General features: G+C 41.8%; 1 protein-coding gene across 3 annotated transcripts in view; it reads left to right on the top strand.

The window, feature by feature from the left end:
* Positions 1–17,584, top strand: part of nlgn3a (neuroligin 3a) — a 201,025-nt gene that overhangs the window by 126,698 nt on the left and 56,743 nt on the right. For all 3 annotated transcript variants that reach the window (XM_061787902.1, XM_061787901.1, XM_061787903.1), the window contains one exon: positions 7,877–8,062. In XM_061787902.1, coding sequence (XP_061643886.1) covers positions 7,877–8,062 — 186 coding nt within the window. The remainder of the gene's footprint in view (positions 1–7,876; positions 8,063–17,584) is intronic.

Below are 17,584 nucleotides of genomic sequence, written 5' to 3'. Positions count from 1 at the left end.
TTTTCTCCGGGAACTCCGCTTTCCTCCCACAACCCGTGGTAGGTTGAATGAAGACTCTAAATTGAATTGAATTCATTGAATGTGAGTGTGAATGGTTGTTTGTTTCTATATGCCCTGCGATTGGCTGGCGACCAGTTCAGGGTGTACCCCGTCTCTCGCCCAAAGATAGCTGGGATAGGCTCCAGCACGCCTGCGACCCGAGTGAGGATAAGCGGAACAGAAGATGAATGAATGAAGTTTTGATTGACACTGTCAGAGATATATTCTTTTAACACATTTTTTTCTAATTGTTTTTTGTTTGCAGTGATGTAGAATTCCTCAGTATGATGCAGGGCAGTTCTATACTGCACCATATAATGGCTATCTGACAGTGGCAATCTAAATTGAGCATTATCGTTTTGGTAAAGACAGATTATTCATAAAAACAGATTATTCATTGGTCTATGCAGTTCTAGCTAATGAGATGTCCAGTGAGTATACATAGTTTGAACAATTTTTAACCACTTTTTGTCCTATGGAATTGTAATTTTTGAAGTCTCTCGTCTCCTCTTTCCAACTCTGTGTGATGTTATGTAAATGGTCTTCAGTGTTCAGGAAGCCATAAAGAGGCTTCCTTGTGCTTGCATGCCCTTTTTTTCTCCCATTCCCTTGCTCTCAGATCAGACTGATCTGACTCCAGCCGTGCCGTTGGGCATCGAGCTGTAAACAGGAGCCGATCCGAGTGGCAATCACCGTCATTCAAACCCATCCTATACTATTTTCTAAAAACCCAAACATGCACCACCCCTAACTCTCTTTGTGAATGATGTGCCACTGGTTTTCTCATTTTGCTTGTCGTGAGCTTGACACACAGACCCTTTATTTGCCCCCTTCCCTCCTCTGCTTCCTATCCACACCCCAGAGACTCCCATTCAGCTCGGGCCTGGCTGGCGGGGAAGTTGGAGCTCTTTTGTAGTGTAGGATTCTTAAGGGAGGCTGTCAAGGCTGTGACTGTGTGGGCCTTTATTTCCCCAGAGAAGAGAAGGGGGGAACAGATAGAGGGAGAGTACAAGATAGAGATGGGGGGGAAGTACCGAGGAAGAGTTTGGACACAGACCGCCTTGTTAACCAGCACCCCCAAAGAGATGGAGGATGAGAGGCAGAAAGACATGGAAAAGGCAAAAAGGGATGAAAACTTGCCTTCCTTTACATCATCGCTGTTTTTCCCCAACCTCCTCCCTTTTATTCTTCTCCTTCCTATCCGTTCCCTCCATCTGTCCCTGTGTAAGCTGACTCTACAGCTCAATAAGATACTTTTGCCCTACTCCTCACCCATCTTTGACCCCACCTCACCTTCTGCCATTACTTCACACACATTCCATTATCCGGCAGATCAAGCTAAGAGAGATGTCTTAGGTTGGAGCGATCGTTATCATCACCTCTTTCCGCTCTAGCGTGAGTTATAGCCCACAATATGGAAACAGACATTTAAATCATAATCAAGCAATACGTATGTGGTGAGGAAAGGGTAAAGGAAATCACTCCCACAGCTCAGGAGGGAGAAAGAGACATGGTGGTTATACTGAGAATGGCGCACCAGGCTATTGATTAAAAAAAAATCACAGCACAAAATACATTATGTGGCAACATGCTTGGAAAAAGAAACTGTTCCAGGTGACGAAATATAAACGGAGAGCTACTACATATGATACGCCAATGGCCACAGCATTTCTCCACAGTGATGCTTCAGCGCCGGCAGCGAGGCCATGCTGCCCACCTTAAGTGACCCTCATGGCTCATGTGAAACTATGCACAGTTGTTCCCCGACAAGAACAATGCAAGGTGACAGGTGTATGCTGGCCGGACTGAGACCTGGTCAAAGCTCGGCTCTGCCTCTCAGGCTGCGATCAGCTCTCAATCCATGACCATGACCGTGCCACTGCAAGAAAATACCATAGCACAAGAGGAGACATGGTCGTGTCAGAATGTCATCCTGTTATCAGTTCAGACATGTTCCGACAGGCAGAGGAGAACAGAGAGACTGATGTTAATCCATGCTGTGTGTTTACAGTAAATAAGCAACGCTAATCTAATCTCTCATCCATCTGACAAAGAGACGTTGGACTCCATGATCTGCCATCTATTGCAAAGATTTTTCAAGTTATTCACAAGCATGGCCTTAAAATAAAGATGCATGTAAAACAAGTTCACAGAAGAATTTATATTACTGTACTTGAATATTAGATTTAAGAATAAATTATTAAAGAGGCTTGATATAAATGAAGTTTATTTGTATGAATCCATCTTTGTAGTGCAGTTCAACTTCAGGGCATACGCCTTTCTTTTGTCAAAACAAAGTGTTTGTCACAAAACCATTTGAGCTCAAACTGCAAAATAAGGTATTTTATCTAAAAGCATGTTTTTCTGTTTTTGTTGTGAATAAACTTTACCCTGTCAGCTTTTAATTATAGTATGTTGATGCTATATTTGTTGATTTCAGTTATAATTGTTCTCCGTTATATTTAATATTGAATTCATTTCACCTCAGCCATCATAAATCTTTATTAGCAGTCCAAGGAATGTGTTATGTAACATTTTACTATTACCGGTAATCACTTTTAATCATACAATTTAGCATTAGGCATAACAGTAAAATGTATACGTAAATCCCCTTTGACTAATGCTTAGTGTGGGTGTGTGGCCGCGCATGTGTGCGTGCTGACGCATACACAACTTTCCCATGTACAGTAGTTTCTACTTTACCGATTCTATGGTTATCAACCTCTTTGCCATCACTGGTTCCTTTCTGAGGTGGCAAAACAAGCAAAGAACTGCCAAAACCCACTTGGTGGGGTTAATCCTTTAGATGCTAACAGGGTTTACATCTCGCGAGAGCTGCAGAAGATTTAAAATGGAGATTAAGACATATATCAAGACCTCTAAAGCATTCGAAAGTTGAGACACCCAGTCATCTTTTTTTGTGAGAAATTGATTGTTTATACATACATTGTTGCGTACAGTAAATCTAAAAAGCAGACTGAAAAGGTTGTTTGATACACAGCTGATGTATTTAAGGGCCAGACAATGGCAACAAACGTCAGACCGTAAATGTGCGCAATACGGCCAAGCATAAAAACAATTGCATTGCTATCTTAATTGCTTTCCAAAGAAAGTATTTCCAATTTAGCCATCGCCAGCAGCTATACAATTATTATTTCAACAGCAGTGCCTGCAGCTTGTCCTGTTGTCTCAGATAGTGGCTTTCCACCTCTCTACATTATAATGGCCACATTTATTTATAAATGCAGGTGCATCAGCCTGGTGAAACAAACAGTCCCCACTGAACGGAGCATTGGATAGCATTTTATTCTGCAAGATGGTTTTGCAATTCTGATTGATCATATTTTGTCATCCTATAACGACTTATATCAACTCATCTTTAATTTCCAGAGTAAATTGTGGTTATTTCTTTCCATTTAGGATCGTAGTTGCAGTGAATCTCTTTGCTTGAAATACACATAGGACACAAGGATGGATGGACTTTACACCTACAAGTGTGACAGTGACAATGGAAGAAAATATGATGTTGGCTTCCACTTTTGCAGATATCCAACCTTCTTCACTTGGGAGACTGTACAAGATTTTAGAGTGTTGAGGCACAGGTGTGAGTTCATTTAGGAGGGCCTGTATCACAATATATCTTTCATGTAGTTCATCCCAAAAATGTTTGATAATGTTGTAGTCAGGACGCTCCTGTTGCTTCATAGCAAACTCATCCACTCCTTGCCTGTATGGACCTTGCTTTGTTCACAGAAAAGACCGAAAATGTCCTTCTTTTATACATATCCACAAAGTTGGAAGAATTGATATTCCAACAATATTCTTTGCATGATGAAGAATAAAATTTGTTTAACTAGTGTCACATGGGCGGCACGGTGGCCGACTGGTTAGAGCGTCAGCCTCACAGTTCTGAGGTGCGGGGTTCAATTCCCGTCTCCGCCTGTGTGGAGTTTGCATGTTCTCCCCGTGCCTGCGTGGGTTTTCTCCGGGCACTCCGGTTTCCTCCCACATCCCAAAAACATGCATTAATTGGAGACTCTAAATTGCCCGTAGGCATGACTGTGAGTGCGAATGGTTGTTTGTTTCTATGTGCCCTGCGATTGGCTGGCAACCAGTTCAGGGTGTACCCTGCCTCCTGCCCGATGACAGCTGGGATAGGCTCCAGCACGCCCGCAACCCTAGTGAGGAGAAGCGGCTCAGAAAATGGATGGATGGATGGATAGTGTCACATGCACAGGTGCCCCAAACTGTTTGTGTTCTATCGTGTGATTGTTTCTCTTGCTGGTTAAGTTCCCACTCAGTGGCAGTATGAATCTGAGTGTGAATGGTTGAATGTCTCAATAAATTATGTGCCCTGTGATTGACTGGTGACCAGTCCAGGGTGAAGTCTGCCTTTTGCCCGAAATCTGCTGGGGAAAAACACCAGCTCCCCACGACTGAACTGGAGAGGAATTTCTTTATTGTTTATCGATGGATGAATGTTTCTCCTGCCAGTTATCGATGATATACCACCACTTTGCACAGCAGAAATAAAGTAAACAAAAAAAAAAAAAAAACTACAAAAATTAGTCAAAATAACACAATATCATTACTCATGCATAAGAAAGTGTTGTGATTGCCACTCCTGCCAGTTTGTAATGATAACTGCCACCATGCAGACAGAACAACTCCAGGAAAGCCAAGAAATCAGGACAGATGCAGTCATGTAATGTTTTATCATGAAGTGATGATACCCGTAAAAGCATGAATGAGTGCAGCGGGCAGGGTGAGTGTGGACCAGTGAGCTATCCAATTGTCTTAGTACGAGCCCGCCTTAAAATACCTGGCCACACTCCCCATTGATTAATATAATTCATAGGGAGTGTGTGTCAATATCTAAGTCCATCTGATGTACTTCATAAGTTGACCGTCACATGGTAACCTAAATAAGTTTTATTCTCGCGATAGTGTGGTCTCTCTAACCAGCACCCAGAAGAAGATGGTACAAGTCTGTTGTCCTTTCGTGGTGATGGCACACAAGGAGCAGTGGGAGAAGAAGTGAATGAAAAGCTCTTGAAATGGAGTCCTCCCCTCCCTTCCTCTGCCTGTCTTTTTCTATTCCTCCGCCTGTCTCGTTGGCGCTCTCTCTCTCTTTCTCTGCATGTGCCACGCTGCTCTGTCATCCTCAGGGATGCGTCTGAAGGAGACCATCTGTTGATCCATTTGCCGTCTCCTTTGCTGCCTGTGCCACTTCCTACTCATCCTATTCATGGTCAGGCTCGGCTTTTCCGATGCCACACAGTTGTTGCCAATAGGTGGGCGGGGGCATGCCAGGTGCGATGTTGAGGGCGGGGCAGGCTGTCTATCATGGTGGATTCACACAAAGAGGAAAGATAAAAGGTCGTTAGGACAAACACTCTTCGGGCATAGCGTAAACAGCTAATGAGTCCTGAGCAGCTGCTTTCTTATCTCTGTTTATCCAAAGTGATCATTGCTCTGTCTGACCTGGGTCAGAAACACAGATTTTATCTTTTTTGTCTTCAAAGCATTTCTCTTTCATCCCACAGGGCTTGGAGACAGTCCTCATCATTACATAGAGGCATCAACCATGAAATAGAAACAAAGCTTAGAAACACTGAAGGGAATGCAACCCACAGCCACATTCACTGCTTGTGATGTGTTTAGCAGTCTTTGGAGGGAGGGGTGTTTCTTTGTGTCCACACGTCTCAGAGTTGTCACCTCGCATGCATGTTCTCTGGTTTGATGGACACTGAGTCCACCGTCGGGACTTTAGGGAGCGCCTGCCTTTGATCTTCTCCCTGGGCTCTCGATTACCCATCATTCAGCAGGGCTCAGGCATGTGAGAGCCGGCCGGTTGGGAGTGGGCGTGTTAGTACATTATGAGGTCTGATGGGCCCAGGAAAGAGTCATTGTCCAAATCGGACATCATAGAGCAGATGACACAGTGGGAATGTACATGGATAGTACCTGCTAGAAATGTCAAGTGAGGAATGTTAAAGCTGAAGATAAAATATGCTCTTGTTGTGGCTTCAAAATATGACCATTGCACCCTTTTTCAATGACCCATAAGGTTTTCATCCGAACTGATCAATATATTAGATGATGGGTGTTCATCCGGGGGAGACATGACATTGATTTGCCATAAGGTACCAGATGACATGTGGTCTCTCACACTCCTGTTTTACCAACAACCTTGTCATCTAATAAGTCATGATTTCACCCTCGATGTCAACTGGAATGATGGTTAGCAAATAACCTTTCAGGTTGAAGATGCATGGTTATAGCCAGTACACTATACGGCCAAAAGTATTGAGAGACAACCACTGAATGAAACATGGACTATTGAAGGATGGACTATTCATGTTTGAGTTCTCATTTTTCTATTTAGACACAAACACACTGCATTGAAAGAATCAGTCTAAATGAGACACTCTAACAAACAGTTGAGGAGAACTTGGACTTGTTGTCATGTCGGCCACGGTACAGTGGTACCCCAATTTACAAGTTTTTCCAGATACGAGCCATCGCTTGGCCAATTTATTTTATTATTTTTTTTGTCTTGAGTTGTGAGTGAAAATTTGAGTTCAAAGCTGTTTATTGCCACTTACAGTTGAAGTTTACTTTAACACTAAACACAAAACAAAAATAATTACACATTTAAACAAACGAAAAAACTTTGTCTCAAAAAAGTATGCTATCTTAATGCTAACACATAATGACAAATGCCATAGAAAGGCTAATTATAAACCTTTTAGCAACTTATATTTGAACAAGCAGTAGCAATACATTTAGACCGAACATACAACAACACTCACAGGTATACTGTATATTCGTTTTTATTTGCAGAAAAAAGCAAAAATCACTGCAGCTTAGTTACGCATTTTTCGTCTGTTTCATCATTAAATCTACACGTGGAATGTCTGTATATATTATACCGCCCCCGGGTGGCCAAAGTACACACACACCAGAATGAGCACCACAATGCCCATTGAATTATTATGATGCACAAACTGTGCATTCTTTACATGCTATTTAATTATGTTATTTCAGTATGTTTATATAAATTATACAACTGAAAATTGCTATTTTTCTGATTAAAACCACATTATACAATTTTTGTTGATGTTGTTTGAGGCGCTGGAATGGATTAATGGCATTTCTATTGATGTCAATTGAGAGAGGATTTGAGATTGAAGTATTTTGAGCTATGAGCATTGTCACGGAACCAATTAAACTCATAAATCAAGACAACACTGTACTTTAATTTGAGAAGATATTGCAGTAAAAATAGGAGGCTGTGCGGTATAAAACTGCACTGTCGAGCGCTAAGGCATGCTAACATTAGCATTAATATTAATGAATGAATGTGGTTGGATGTTGGATTTCGTGGTCGGAAGGGCCGTAGGCGCAGAATGGCAGCCACGCTTCCGTCAAACTGCCCCAGGGTAGCTGTGGCTACACAAGTAGCTTACCACCACCTGGGAGTGACTGTGGACTGAATGAATAATATGTGCAATTGCAAGTGCCAAGAAAAGCGCTATGTAAGTGTAATGCATTTTTGTTCTTATTATTAGCATACATGTTTGATGAATTTGTTGAATCTGCCAGTGGAAAAGCATTGGTAGAGGCTAAAGTTATAGTAGGAGGACTAACTCCACATTTTACTTCATGTTGGCATAAAGATCACTTGTTCCATGGACCATGTTTCACGCAAGTCTCAAACATCCCACTGTGCTTAGACTTTATACAACAGCACATTTTAGCACCCAGTATAAGTGTTTAACAATATGTCTACAATATATGCATTTTCAAATCTCTTTATCTGCATGTGTTTCAGGCTTCCTCAGTACTGGGGACCAGGCTGCTAAAGGGAACTACGGGCTGCTGGATCAGATCCAGGCTTTAAGGTGGATCAGTGAGAACATCGGCTTCTTTGGAGGAGATTCTAACCGTATCACTGTGTTCGGTTCTGGCATCGGAGCTTCCTGCGTCAGTCTGCTAACCCTTTCCCACCACTCTGAAGGTACGTAAAGTGCTGGCAAAATTGGGGTGGGGTTACGGGGTGAATCTGGCAAAGGCAGAGAGCCAGTCATTGAGTAAAGTACAGTACAGAATGACAAATATTGTATGGAGCAGGTGTTTGCATTTCAATCATTGTGTTGTTCAATACCACGGGGAAATTCCACATGTGGGTCTTGTGATGCTTTGCTGCTTTTGCTCGTATCCCCTCGCCTCCTTTTAGATGTCAGAGATGAGCCGGCGGGTATAATGTTTTTTTGTGAACAAGATTAAAAAACATGATGCACTTTGGAAGAGCCATTCAGTCCTGCTAGAGGACGCACACGTACATACAGAGACAGACACAGACACACACACGCACACACACACACACACACACACACACACACACACACACACAAACCACTCTTAGAATTACAATGTTGTTTCTCCTCAGGCTTCCTTAATGCTATATCATAATGATATAGTACTCTCGTTGGCCGTGTCTTTTTTACTAAATGCGGCATGTGTGCTTAACCTGGACTCACTATAAGAATCCCTCATAGACGTACTTCCCTAATGCTTCATTGAATTAAGAAGCCCGACTGCTTATACGTAAATTCTGGCTTCGGCTTACTGCAACGAGCCACCGCTGTGGGATCCATCCGTGAATGTCAGCTTCCTGCTACACCCTCCAGAGCTGCGGAGTAACTGCATCATTCTTAACCTTGAATGATTACTTTCACTCACATATTTACTCATCCAGTTGAACTAGTTCTTTTGCATCCATTCCGTTGTAAAGTGATGTTTATGTGGTGGTTAATATTCTAAATGAGAAATCGTAACATTTTACATCCATACAAATATTTACTCTGCCTGTAAAGCAGCCACTAACAAGGTCATTTGGACAAGCATGGTTGGCAGCATAAAATGCTTTAACTGTACATACACGGAATTGAGGTGGATTTACACCCATTTTGCATGATGCTTGACAAGGTTGAATTTTAAATAGTTTTTTATATTTGCACTTAGAAATGTGTGGAAAAGCTTTCCTTTTATTCCCAACAAATGCTCAGAATTTTTTTATATGTTTGCCGCACTCCAATTTGCATTCAAATATTAATAATTGCCTCAATTTCATCAGATGGGTGATGGCTGCCTCACAGTTCTGAGGACCCGGGTTCAATCCCCGGCCCCGCCTGTGTGGAGTTTGCATGTTCTCCCCGTGCCTGCGTGGGTTTTCTCCGGGCACTCCGGTTTTCTCCCACATCCCAAAAACATGCATTAATTGGAGACTCTAAATTGACCGTAGGTGTGAATGTGAGTGTGGATGGTTGTTTGTTTGTACGTGCCCTGCGATTGGCTGGCAACCAGTTCAGGGTGTACCCCGCCTCCTGCCCGATGACAGCTGGGATAGGCTCGAGCACACCCGCGACCCTAGTGAGGAGAAGCGGCTCAGAAAATGGATGGATGGATGGATGGGTGATGGCTGCTGTTGGATTATTTTTTTTATTATTATTTTTTTACTATTAAAGCTGCTTTTATTCCTACTCTATAATGCTACGCCTCATGTAGCATGTTATTATACTGCCAGTGAAACCATCTCCTCCCTCTCTAGTAAATGGGATATTACCGGGTTTGTTCCCTCCACCTGAATGGTAATGTGTGTGGCACTGATGGGTGAAAAAGAGCCAGGAAAAACTCGAAAGATATTTGGAAGTTAGAAAGAGGAAGCCAGAACTTGCAGCAATTTATCCAATGGCAATCTGTTTTAAAACATCATTTCATCAAATTTGGTATTGGATCAGAATTAAAAAAATAAATAAATTAAATATAGTCTGCTACAACAACCTCTGCCTCCTCCATCTCTTCCATACCAATCTTTTTTTTTTTTAAATCCCATTATACTGTCTCACTGTAGCCACAATTGGTAGGATGTTCATGTTTCTAAGACAACACAGACAACAAGAATAGAAAGCATCTGGAAAGCGGCGACGAAACTGAAGTAAAAATCCATATTCAAATGCATTATACAATGGTTCGAGCACACCTGCTTTTTGGTGGGCTCTAGTAATGGATTTGTGTAATGATTTCTTATACATGTTTGCATCTGCTGGTCGTTAGGAAGAAATATTGTGTTGAGTACCTTGCACTATCGAAATTAGAGTAGGAGACAAAATGGGAAACAATGTGTCATTGTTTTTAGCGCTTTGAAATATTTTTGGCCAGTTATGACAATAGAAAAACCTGTGTAGAGTCAAACTGTCACCATCATAAAACAGTGGACAGGTGTTGTGTTTAAAAGGGACAATTGTGAGGATAAGCGGCTCAGAAAATGGATGCATTTACTTTTTATAGTCAGGTTTGCAAACCAAGTGTGAAATTAAACAATCAAGTAAATCTTAAGTCATCTGCCTATTTAATGAAATTGTGTCTGTGATCGCTCACAGACACAATTTCGTTTTTCATTTCCACCCCTGTATTATCAAACTGTTAAGCTTATTAACGTAACAACCACCCTCACACTGAATTTCTCAGCAAATGACAGCAATGTTCAACAGCGAAAGAACCCCTTTGAAGAGACAGCCGAAGCACTTTTTACTTACTACAATTACTGTATGTCAAATTCAAAAGATGCTGCAGTGTTGATTAGTGTTAGCTAATAAGCAATACCTGCATTAGCTTCTGAAAACAATGTTACAGTTATATTCGACTAAGCTGTAGACGTGGGAGTGAGGGGTATTTGTTTTTGGCAATGTCATGTTGTCATGTCCAAAGCCACTACACTTTGCTACGATTGAAATGCATGTGAAAACTCAATTGGATCTTTATTTAATGTAGTTGAGACTCAGTGCCAGCCTCAGATTTGATCATCGCCATCTAACCGCCTCTCCAAGCACGAGGGAAGGGAGGAGGGGGAGAGGAGAAGCAGCAATAAAACAGTCAAAAATCCAGATGTCAGGGGGTAAGGCATAGCAAGAGGAAACTTGCACATGGAACACCACTTTAGGGGTGTATTTTCCCTAAAATGTTGGCCTACTGTACTTCCGACCTCGAGCATTTGACCATATAGGTGCCACTGTAGAAACAGTTTTGTCAAAGTGAATTTGGCACTCAGTAGAATATGATCCAATATGACAGCAAGGGATACGCCTTCATACACAGTACGCACTCACAGGCATTGTCTTTCTTATTGTGTGGCTCAGAGGCAGGATAATGAGGCCCAGGTTGGAGAGGTAAATCAGGGATGGCACACTGTTGTAGAGCTCCCTGGTGTTTGTGTGTGTGTGTGTGTGTGTGTGCGTGGGTGTCTGTATGGATGTTTCTAATGACAGTAATCCCACTTGCACTGTACATAGCCTGTCATGGCTGCCTGCAGAGCGTGCTTTCTATGAAACGCAACGTCTTTCGGTGGCAGTGTGACAACTTACTTGAGATGCTCCATGCACCTCCTGAAGCCTATTTAATAAGCTGGATCCTCCTATATCATCCTAGCCCTCCGTCCTCTCTTTGATTGCCTGCTCCTCTGGCCTGGCCTTGGTGGCATCTCCATGTGGGCATGCCAATGGCTCCAGTCATAGGGTACATCCATCACGAGCCCCCCACTCCCTATGGCCCACATGAAGCCTAGCCTGGTCGTCCTCTCGTGAGGGCTGCATTTTTTTAGACCCGGGTTCCTACCCGGCCTCTTCCATCTAATCCCCTCTTCACTGCACCCATCTGTCTCCCTGCCTTCACTGACAGTAAAAGCATGCTCGGCCACACGCTTCCTCTCTATGTCTCCCTAGCCCTTTCTTTTCCCTTACTCATCTGCAGGATGTACAGTGTTTCACCATTAGTAAGATGGTCTCCCTGTCTGCTGTGTTCCAAACAATCAAGCTGCACATCTGAGACTCTGGAAGCAGGAATGGTCATTAAAAGCTCAGCCTCCCTCGGCTGGAGAGCATTTTTGACCAGCTTATTAAATGTAGATCAACAGGGGGGGATCTATGTCCCTTTCTTCTTCTTCTCTGGCTTCAAGACAAATGGCAGCTGAAGAAGTTCAGATGCAAGGACATTAGCCAGTCCTGAGGATTATGTATCTGGCATCGCGCTGGCACTTTTTGAACATGCGAATGTGCCTTTTTCTCTATGTCCTAATCATATTTGGGATATTTTGCATGTTTTTTTCTGCTAATGAGCATCTTACCAAAAGCATGGGACAATATAAATGCATAATGCTTACAGTATTTGTTCAACTGAACTTGTATGATTTCCCATTATATACCACAACAATAAATTTAAAATATATCTGGTTCCCTGAAAATGGTTAAGTTAAGTTAAGTTAAGTTAAGTTAACTTAAGACCTGTGCACATGTAGACTTTGCTTTGGTATCCAAAAAAGAAAATAACTTGAATGCTTTTCTCACACAATGATGATATTTGCTTGGCAGCATCAATTTCTACATCACATACTGTATAGAGGCAACACTTAGATTAATAAGGTATGTCTGCACGTGTCCACACAGGTTTGTGGTCCACAGGCTTGGGGGGACGGGTTGCAGAAACACTGAAGGTCGTTTTTTCCCCCCCCTCTTCCTGTAAGCAATCAGGATAAAAGCTCTCCTTAGGAGCAAGTGCTTCTGTTTTAATGGAACATCTTGGAAATTAAAGACAGCAAGTGTGGAGGATCCTTCATGCCAATGTCAGCTTTCATTTTTATTAAGACTTCTGGGTTATTGGGGACTATAAATGTGTGTGTTAAATGCTCTGGCTTTATTACACCGGTGCAACACGTGCTGTGTCTTTTGAAATTCAAGACACCGCTTAGAAAACAGTCCAGCCCCTAGAAGCGCACTAAGGAAAGAAAGAAGCTTAGTTGTCAGCAAAGTGTGACAGTTTTCTTTCTTTATATGTGTGAACCATAGCCTAGAAGCTGGTTAAAAACAAAAAAACAAAACAGGATTGGACATCCTAAATATTCAAAACATGAGCAGCTATTACTTTAATGGCTGTTCTATAGTATCTCGACTCCTTCTGATTAATGCACTTTGCAAAGGATGTGACTTAATGTGTACGTGATGTATTACTATACATTTTCTCTTCACTGATTAGGTGGGAAACACACAGTCTTCAATGAGAGTGATTTAAGTGTGATATAATGGCACACTTTCATGCCTCGTATGCTTAAAATGAACAGCCTAATCCAAATTTACTCTGCAATCACTACTTTGGTAATGTGTTTTTGCCAATTGAGGTTAATTTGGGAATATATGTTCCAGTAAACTGTACAATGACTGCTATTCACTTAATTAAATTGCCAAATCTAATAATTACTACAATTTAAAAATATATTTCATTTATTTGATCTTGGTGGCACGTTGCACTGGTTAGCACATCTGCTCTAGGACCAGAGTTCAAATCCGGTCTCCAACTGTGTGGAGTTTGCATGTTCCCCCCGTGCCTGTGTGTTTTTCATTCCGGGGAACTCCGGTTTCCTCCCACGTTCTAAAAACATGCGTCGTAGGTTGATTGAAGACTAAATTGCCCGTACATGTGAATGTAAGTATGAATGGTTGTTTGTCTATTAGTGTCCTGCGATTGGCTGGCAACCAGTTCAGGGTGTACCCCGCCTCCCGGTCAGAGTTAGCTGGGATCGGCTCCAGTACGCCCGCAACCCTAGTGAGGATAAGCAGTATGGAAAATGGATGGATGGGTGACCTTGCTACAGTCACACCTCTATTAAGAACATCTGGTCATGATAATTTGAGAGATGTAATTGCCCTCATTTTTTGTAGCTCAGATTGCAAAGACTGGAAACATATTTTACTGAGCCCTAAAATAATAAATCCCCTTTCCTAATTTTCCAAATTTAAAATTTTTCTTCCACCTTAATCTGAACAGTTGTCCCATTAATCCAAATGTGTTGTCACTGTCACGTTCACTAGCTGTGAGCATTTGTGTAATAAAAACTGTCAAGCAGATAATGCCAAATTTGATAGCAATTCAGCCTTTAACAATTGGATATTGAGTAATTTCTTTTGATGTTCTTTTTAAATTGTGACTGTTTCAGTCACATCATTTTTATGTGAACTTCATTACTGCTGTAATGATGCACTGTATTACAGTTTCATATGTACTGAATAAGGAGCATGGGCTTCACAGTATTACATGCTATTTATTACGCTTGTTACTACTAATGTCTCTGCTTACAGTACTTGAAATTTTACTCAGGGAGCACAATATTTCAAGGTATAATGGAACTGTAATGAATACCACCAGCATACCTTCACTAAGAGCATGAACAGACATCCCTTTACGGCTCCACATGTGATTTAACGGCACACGTCTGACACAACTGCTGCATTGCTCCTGGCATGTATTTAAATATGTGGCGGAAATAAGACCAACAACAATGTTATTGGACCGCAAATCAGTCTTAATCTGTAAATCATGCTGATACAGTTGCTGGATTTCAAGTCCACATTGCTCTGAGGTTCCAGCCTCTGTTGTGCCCGTCATTTAATGTATGCATTGAACACCATCTCTTCCAGGATGCTTGTCATCCTCAGATTTGTTCAAGGTTATAATTCATGAGGAAATGATTGAAATAATCAGTTCCAAGGTCAAATGCATCATGAAAACTTTATTGACTGTACAGGTTTGAAGTAACATTCTAACATTATTAAAGTCCCTGTAATGTGAAAATCAATGTCTTATAAATTTGACATACCACAGAGAAGAGTGTTGTAAACAACCCTGCCAGCTTTGAATGATCCCCAAGTATGTAAAATGAGGCTTCAAAATCGTGAAAAATCAAGCCGTTGTCTTTGCCCTCAAATGCTGTGGGCGTGTCCGCTAAATGGGTGAATGATGGATGCTCCTTGGTCTGGCATCTTTTTTATGCCTAAACATTCCTACACGTTTGAGCCTCAGAAATATATCTGCTTAAAGCTAGCGGTGGCTGGAATATAGTGTATGCAACGGGTTGCGTCGACGCTTTCCGTGCCGCGACAAGATCCACAAACTACATCGCAGCTAACTGGCTTCCAGGACTCCTCTTGCATGGCATCACCTCCTTGCTTGGGAATTTAATTAATGACACCATGATGTTCTGTAAATGGTGGCATCCAGGGAAGATGCATTTCTGGGGTATTGGCATAGCTAGCTAGCTAACTGTACGCTGTAGTGGTGGAAATGGGCTATGTAATAATAACTAACTAAGTCACAATTGCGCTGATAACCACTGATGCAAATGAAGACACTCAAGTACAGAATATACAGTGTATATATATTTGGGGAGGAGCGACTCATGCCAGACGCCCAAGTGCCTCACTGGGAGCTTTTTTAGTCATGCCTCAAAAATTGAGAAAACTAATATGGTGAAAAACAGTTTTATGCTACAATTCAGTACTACATTATTCTTCTTATTTGCACATTTTCAGCATTTATCTTCAAACATATGTAATGTATTTAGAAGTGTATTTTTTTTTATTGAATTGATTTCAATAAGTTCAAATTTTGGTTTAATAGTTTATCACATTTTTCCTCATTTGCCAATGCTGCTACTCTTCTGTTGTGGCATCACTAAAATCAAACCAAAAAAAAAAAAAAACACACACTTGAGGAGTTCTTCGTATAGGTGCTCTCTAGACTAAAGCCTAGTGATACACTGGAGGCTGCTTTTTTATGCTGAAGTCTGACAAAGGCGGCTCAAACTGTTTTTTTTTTTTTTTAAATGCAGTTTTAGAGGCTTATTTTTGTGATTAAACACTAAATGATATGACAGGTTTTTATTTCGCTACTTGCTATTCTTTGTAATTTTTCCTAAATCTTCGTCTGATTAGGAGAGCCAGCATCCTCCTCTTATCTTTAGAAGTCAGACAAGGAACACAGTTATAACAATCTCTCATGCTTCCAATTCCACCTTCTTTTGCATTCATCAAATCGAGCAGAGAAGTTACTGGAAAAGGTTTGCCCTTATTCACTGCTGCATCTTGAAATATCGACATGTAATCTAAGGTCAATATGATTGCTGCCCAAAATTACCCATTGGTACAAAATGGAAAAGGAGGCTTGTAAGCTATATAGATGAATGATGTGTAAGAGTTGTGCTATAGCTCTGCCTTAACTTTATTTTTACAGCTGTCTATGACCTTTGAAAATAACGTGTGAATTTGCTCTATGAAAGTGAGACACCCTAGGAAACTCCCAATGTGGAATCAACACCTCCATAATGTCCTCTCTCATTGCTCACATCTCAAGGTGGTGATCGCTCTCGGCGCAGCTATCCATTGACAGCAGACTTTCAACTTTTAAAGGCAGCTTTGCTTGAGCTTGGAAGAGGGAAGATAGCGGCATATAGGCACATGCCTGTGGCAGCCATTGTTGTGCAAATGCAATGTGGTTGAGGGAAAACTGAACAATTGTCAAAAATGAATAGAACCCATTTCTGAGCTGTCAAAGGGTTTCGGCACCTCGACACTGTAAAGTTATCTTTGTGTTTGGTGCTTTCTGATTTTCCTGTTTGTTGAAAAGGTCTCTCTACGTATCACGGTGTGAAAAACAGACATGCGAGATGAGAGACTGGGAACACAGACACACACACACACACTCCCCTACAGACAGTATTGAGTCTTTAATTAACCTAACATGGATGTTTTTGGAGGCGGCACGGTAGCCGACTGGTTAGAGCGTCACCCTCACAGTTCTGAGGACCTGGGTTCAATCCCCGGCCCCGCCTGTGTGGAGTTTGCATGTTCAACCCGTGCCTGCGTGGGTTTTCTCCGGGCACTCCGGTTTCCTCCCACATCCCAAAAACATGCATTAATTGGAGACTCTAAATTGCCCGTAGGTATGACTGTGAGTGCGAATAGTTGTTTGTTTGTACGTGCCCTGCGTTTGGCTGGCAACCAGTTCAGGGTGTACCCCGACTCCTGCCCGATGACAGCTGGGATAGGCTCCAGCATGCCCGCAACCCTAGTGAGGAGAAGCGGCTCAGAAAATGGATGGATGGATGTTTTTGGACTGTGGGATAAGGCAGGAGCACCTTGAGGGGGCTCACACATGCTCAGGGAGAAAATGCAAGCTCAACACCGAACGACCAGAGCATACTCATTAACAGACATGCATTATTCAAAGAGAAATTAGCAAAAAATGGCACAAAAAACATTACGAGGTTAACATAAGTAAATAAATAAATACAATGAACCTTTATCTGGATTAGCACCAAAATTTCATGGGTTTTCCTCTTTACAGAGTTTCATAGAAATAAGTAATGTCCTAGTTTTATCAATAGACAAGTACATAATAATGTAGACCTACAGAGTTAATGCAATGTTTTAAAAAGATGGTTCCAATCCAGTGTGAGGTAACACAGCTGGACTGTCCATCAGCTGCAGGCAGATTTAGTCAACCCATGCCAGTAGAGAGGGGAGGAATGAAAAATTGACAAATTGCCCAAAAACAGTGTGAGCAGTTGATTCTGCTGGTCCAGCCATCAGTCTGTCTCTGCTTGCCGCAGGTGCTTGAACCTATAAAACATGGAGTTATAGGTGCTAAAATGTCG

Source organism: Phyllopteryx taeniolatus, chromosome 10 (genome assembly GCF_024500385.1).
Source record: "Phyllopteryx taeniolatus isolate TA_2022b chromosome 10, UOR_Ptae_1.2, whole genome shotgun sequence".
NCBI lineage: Eukaryota > Metazoa > Chordata > Actinopteri > Syngnathiformes > Syngnathidae > Phyllopteryx > Phyllopteryx taeniolatus.
Note: the sequence above shows the minus strand (reverse complement) of the source record. Positions and strands in the feature narration are given on the sequence as shown.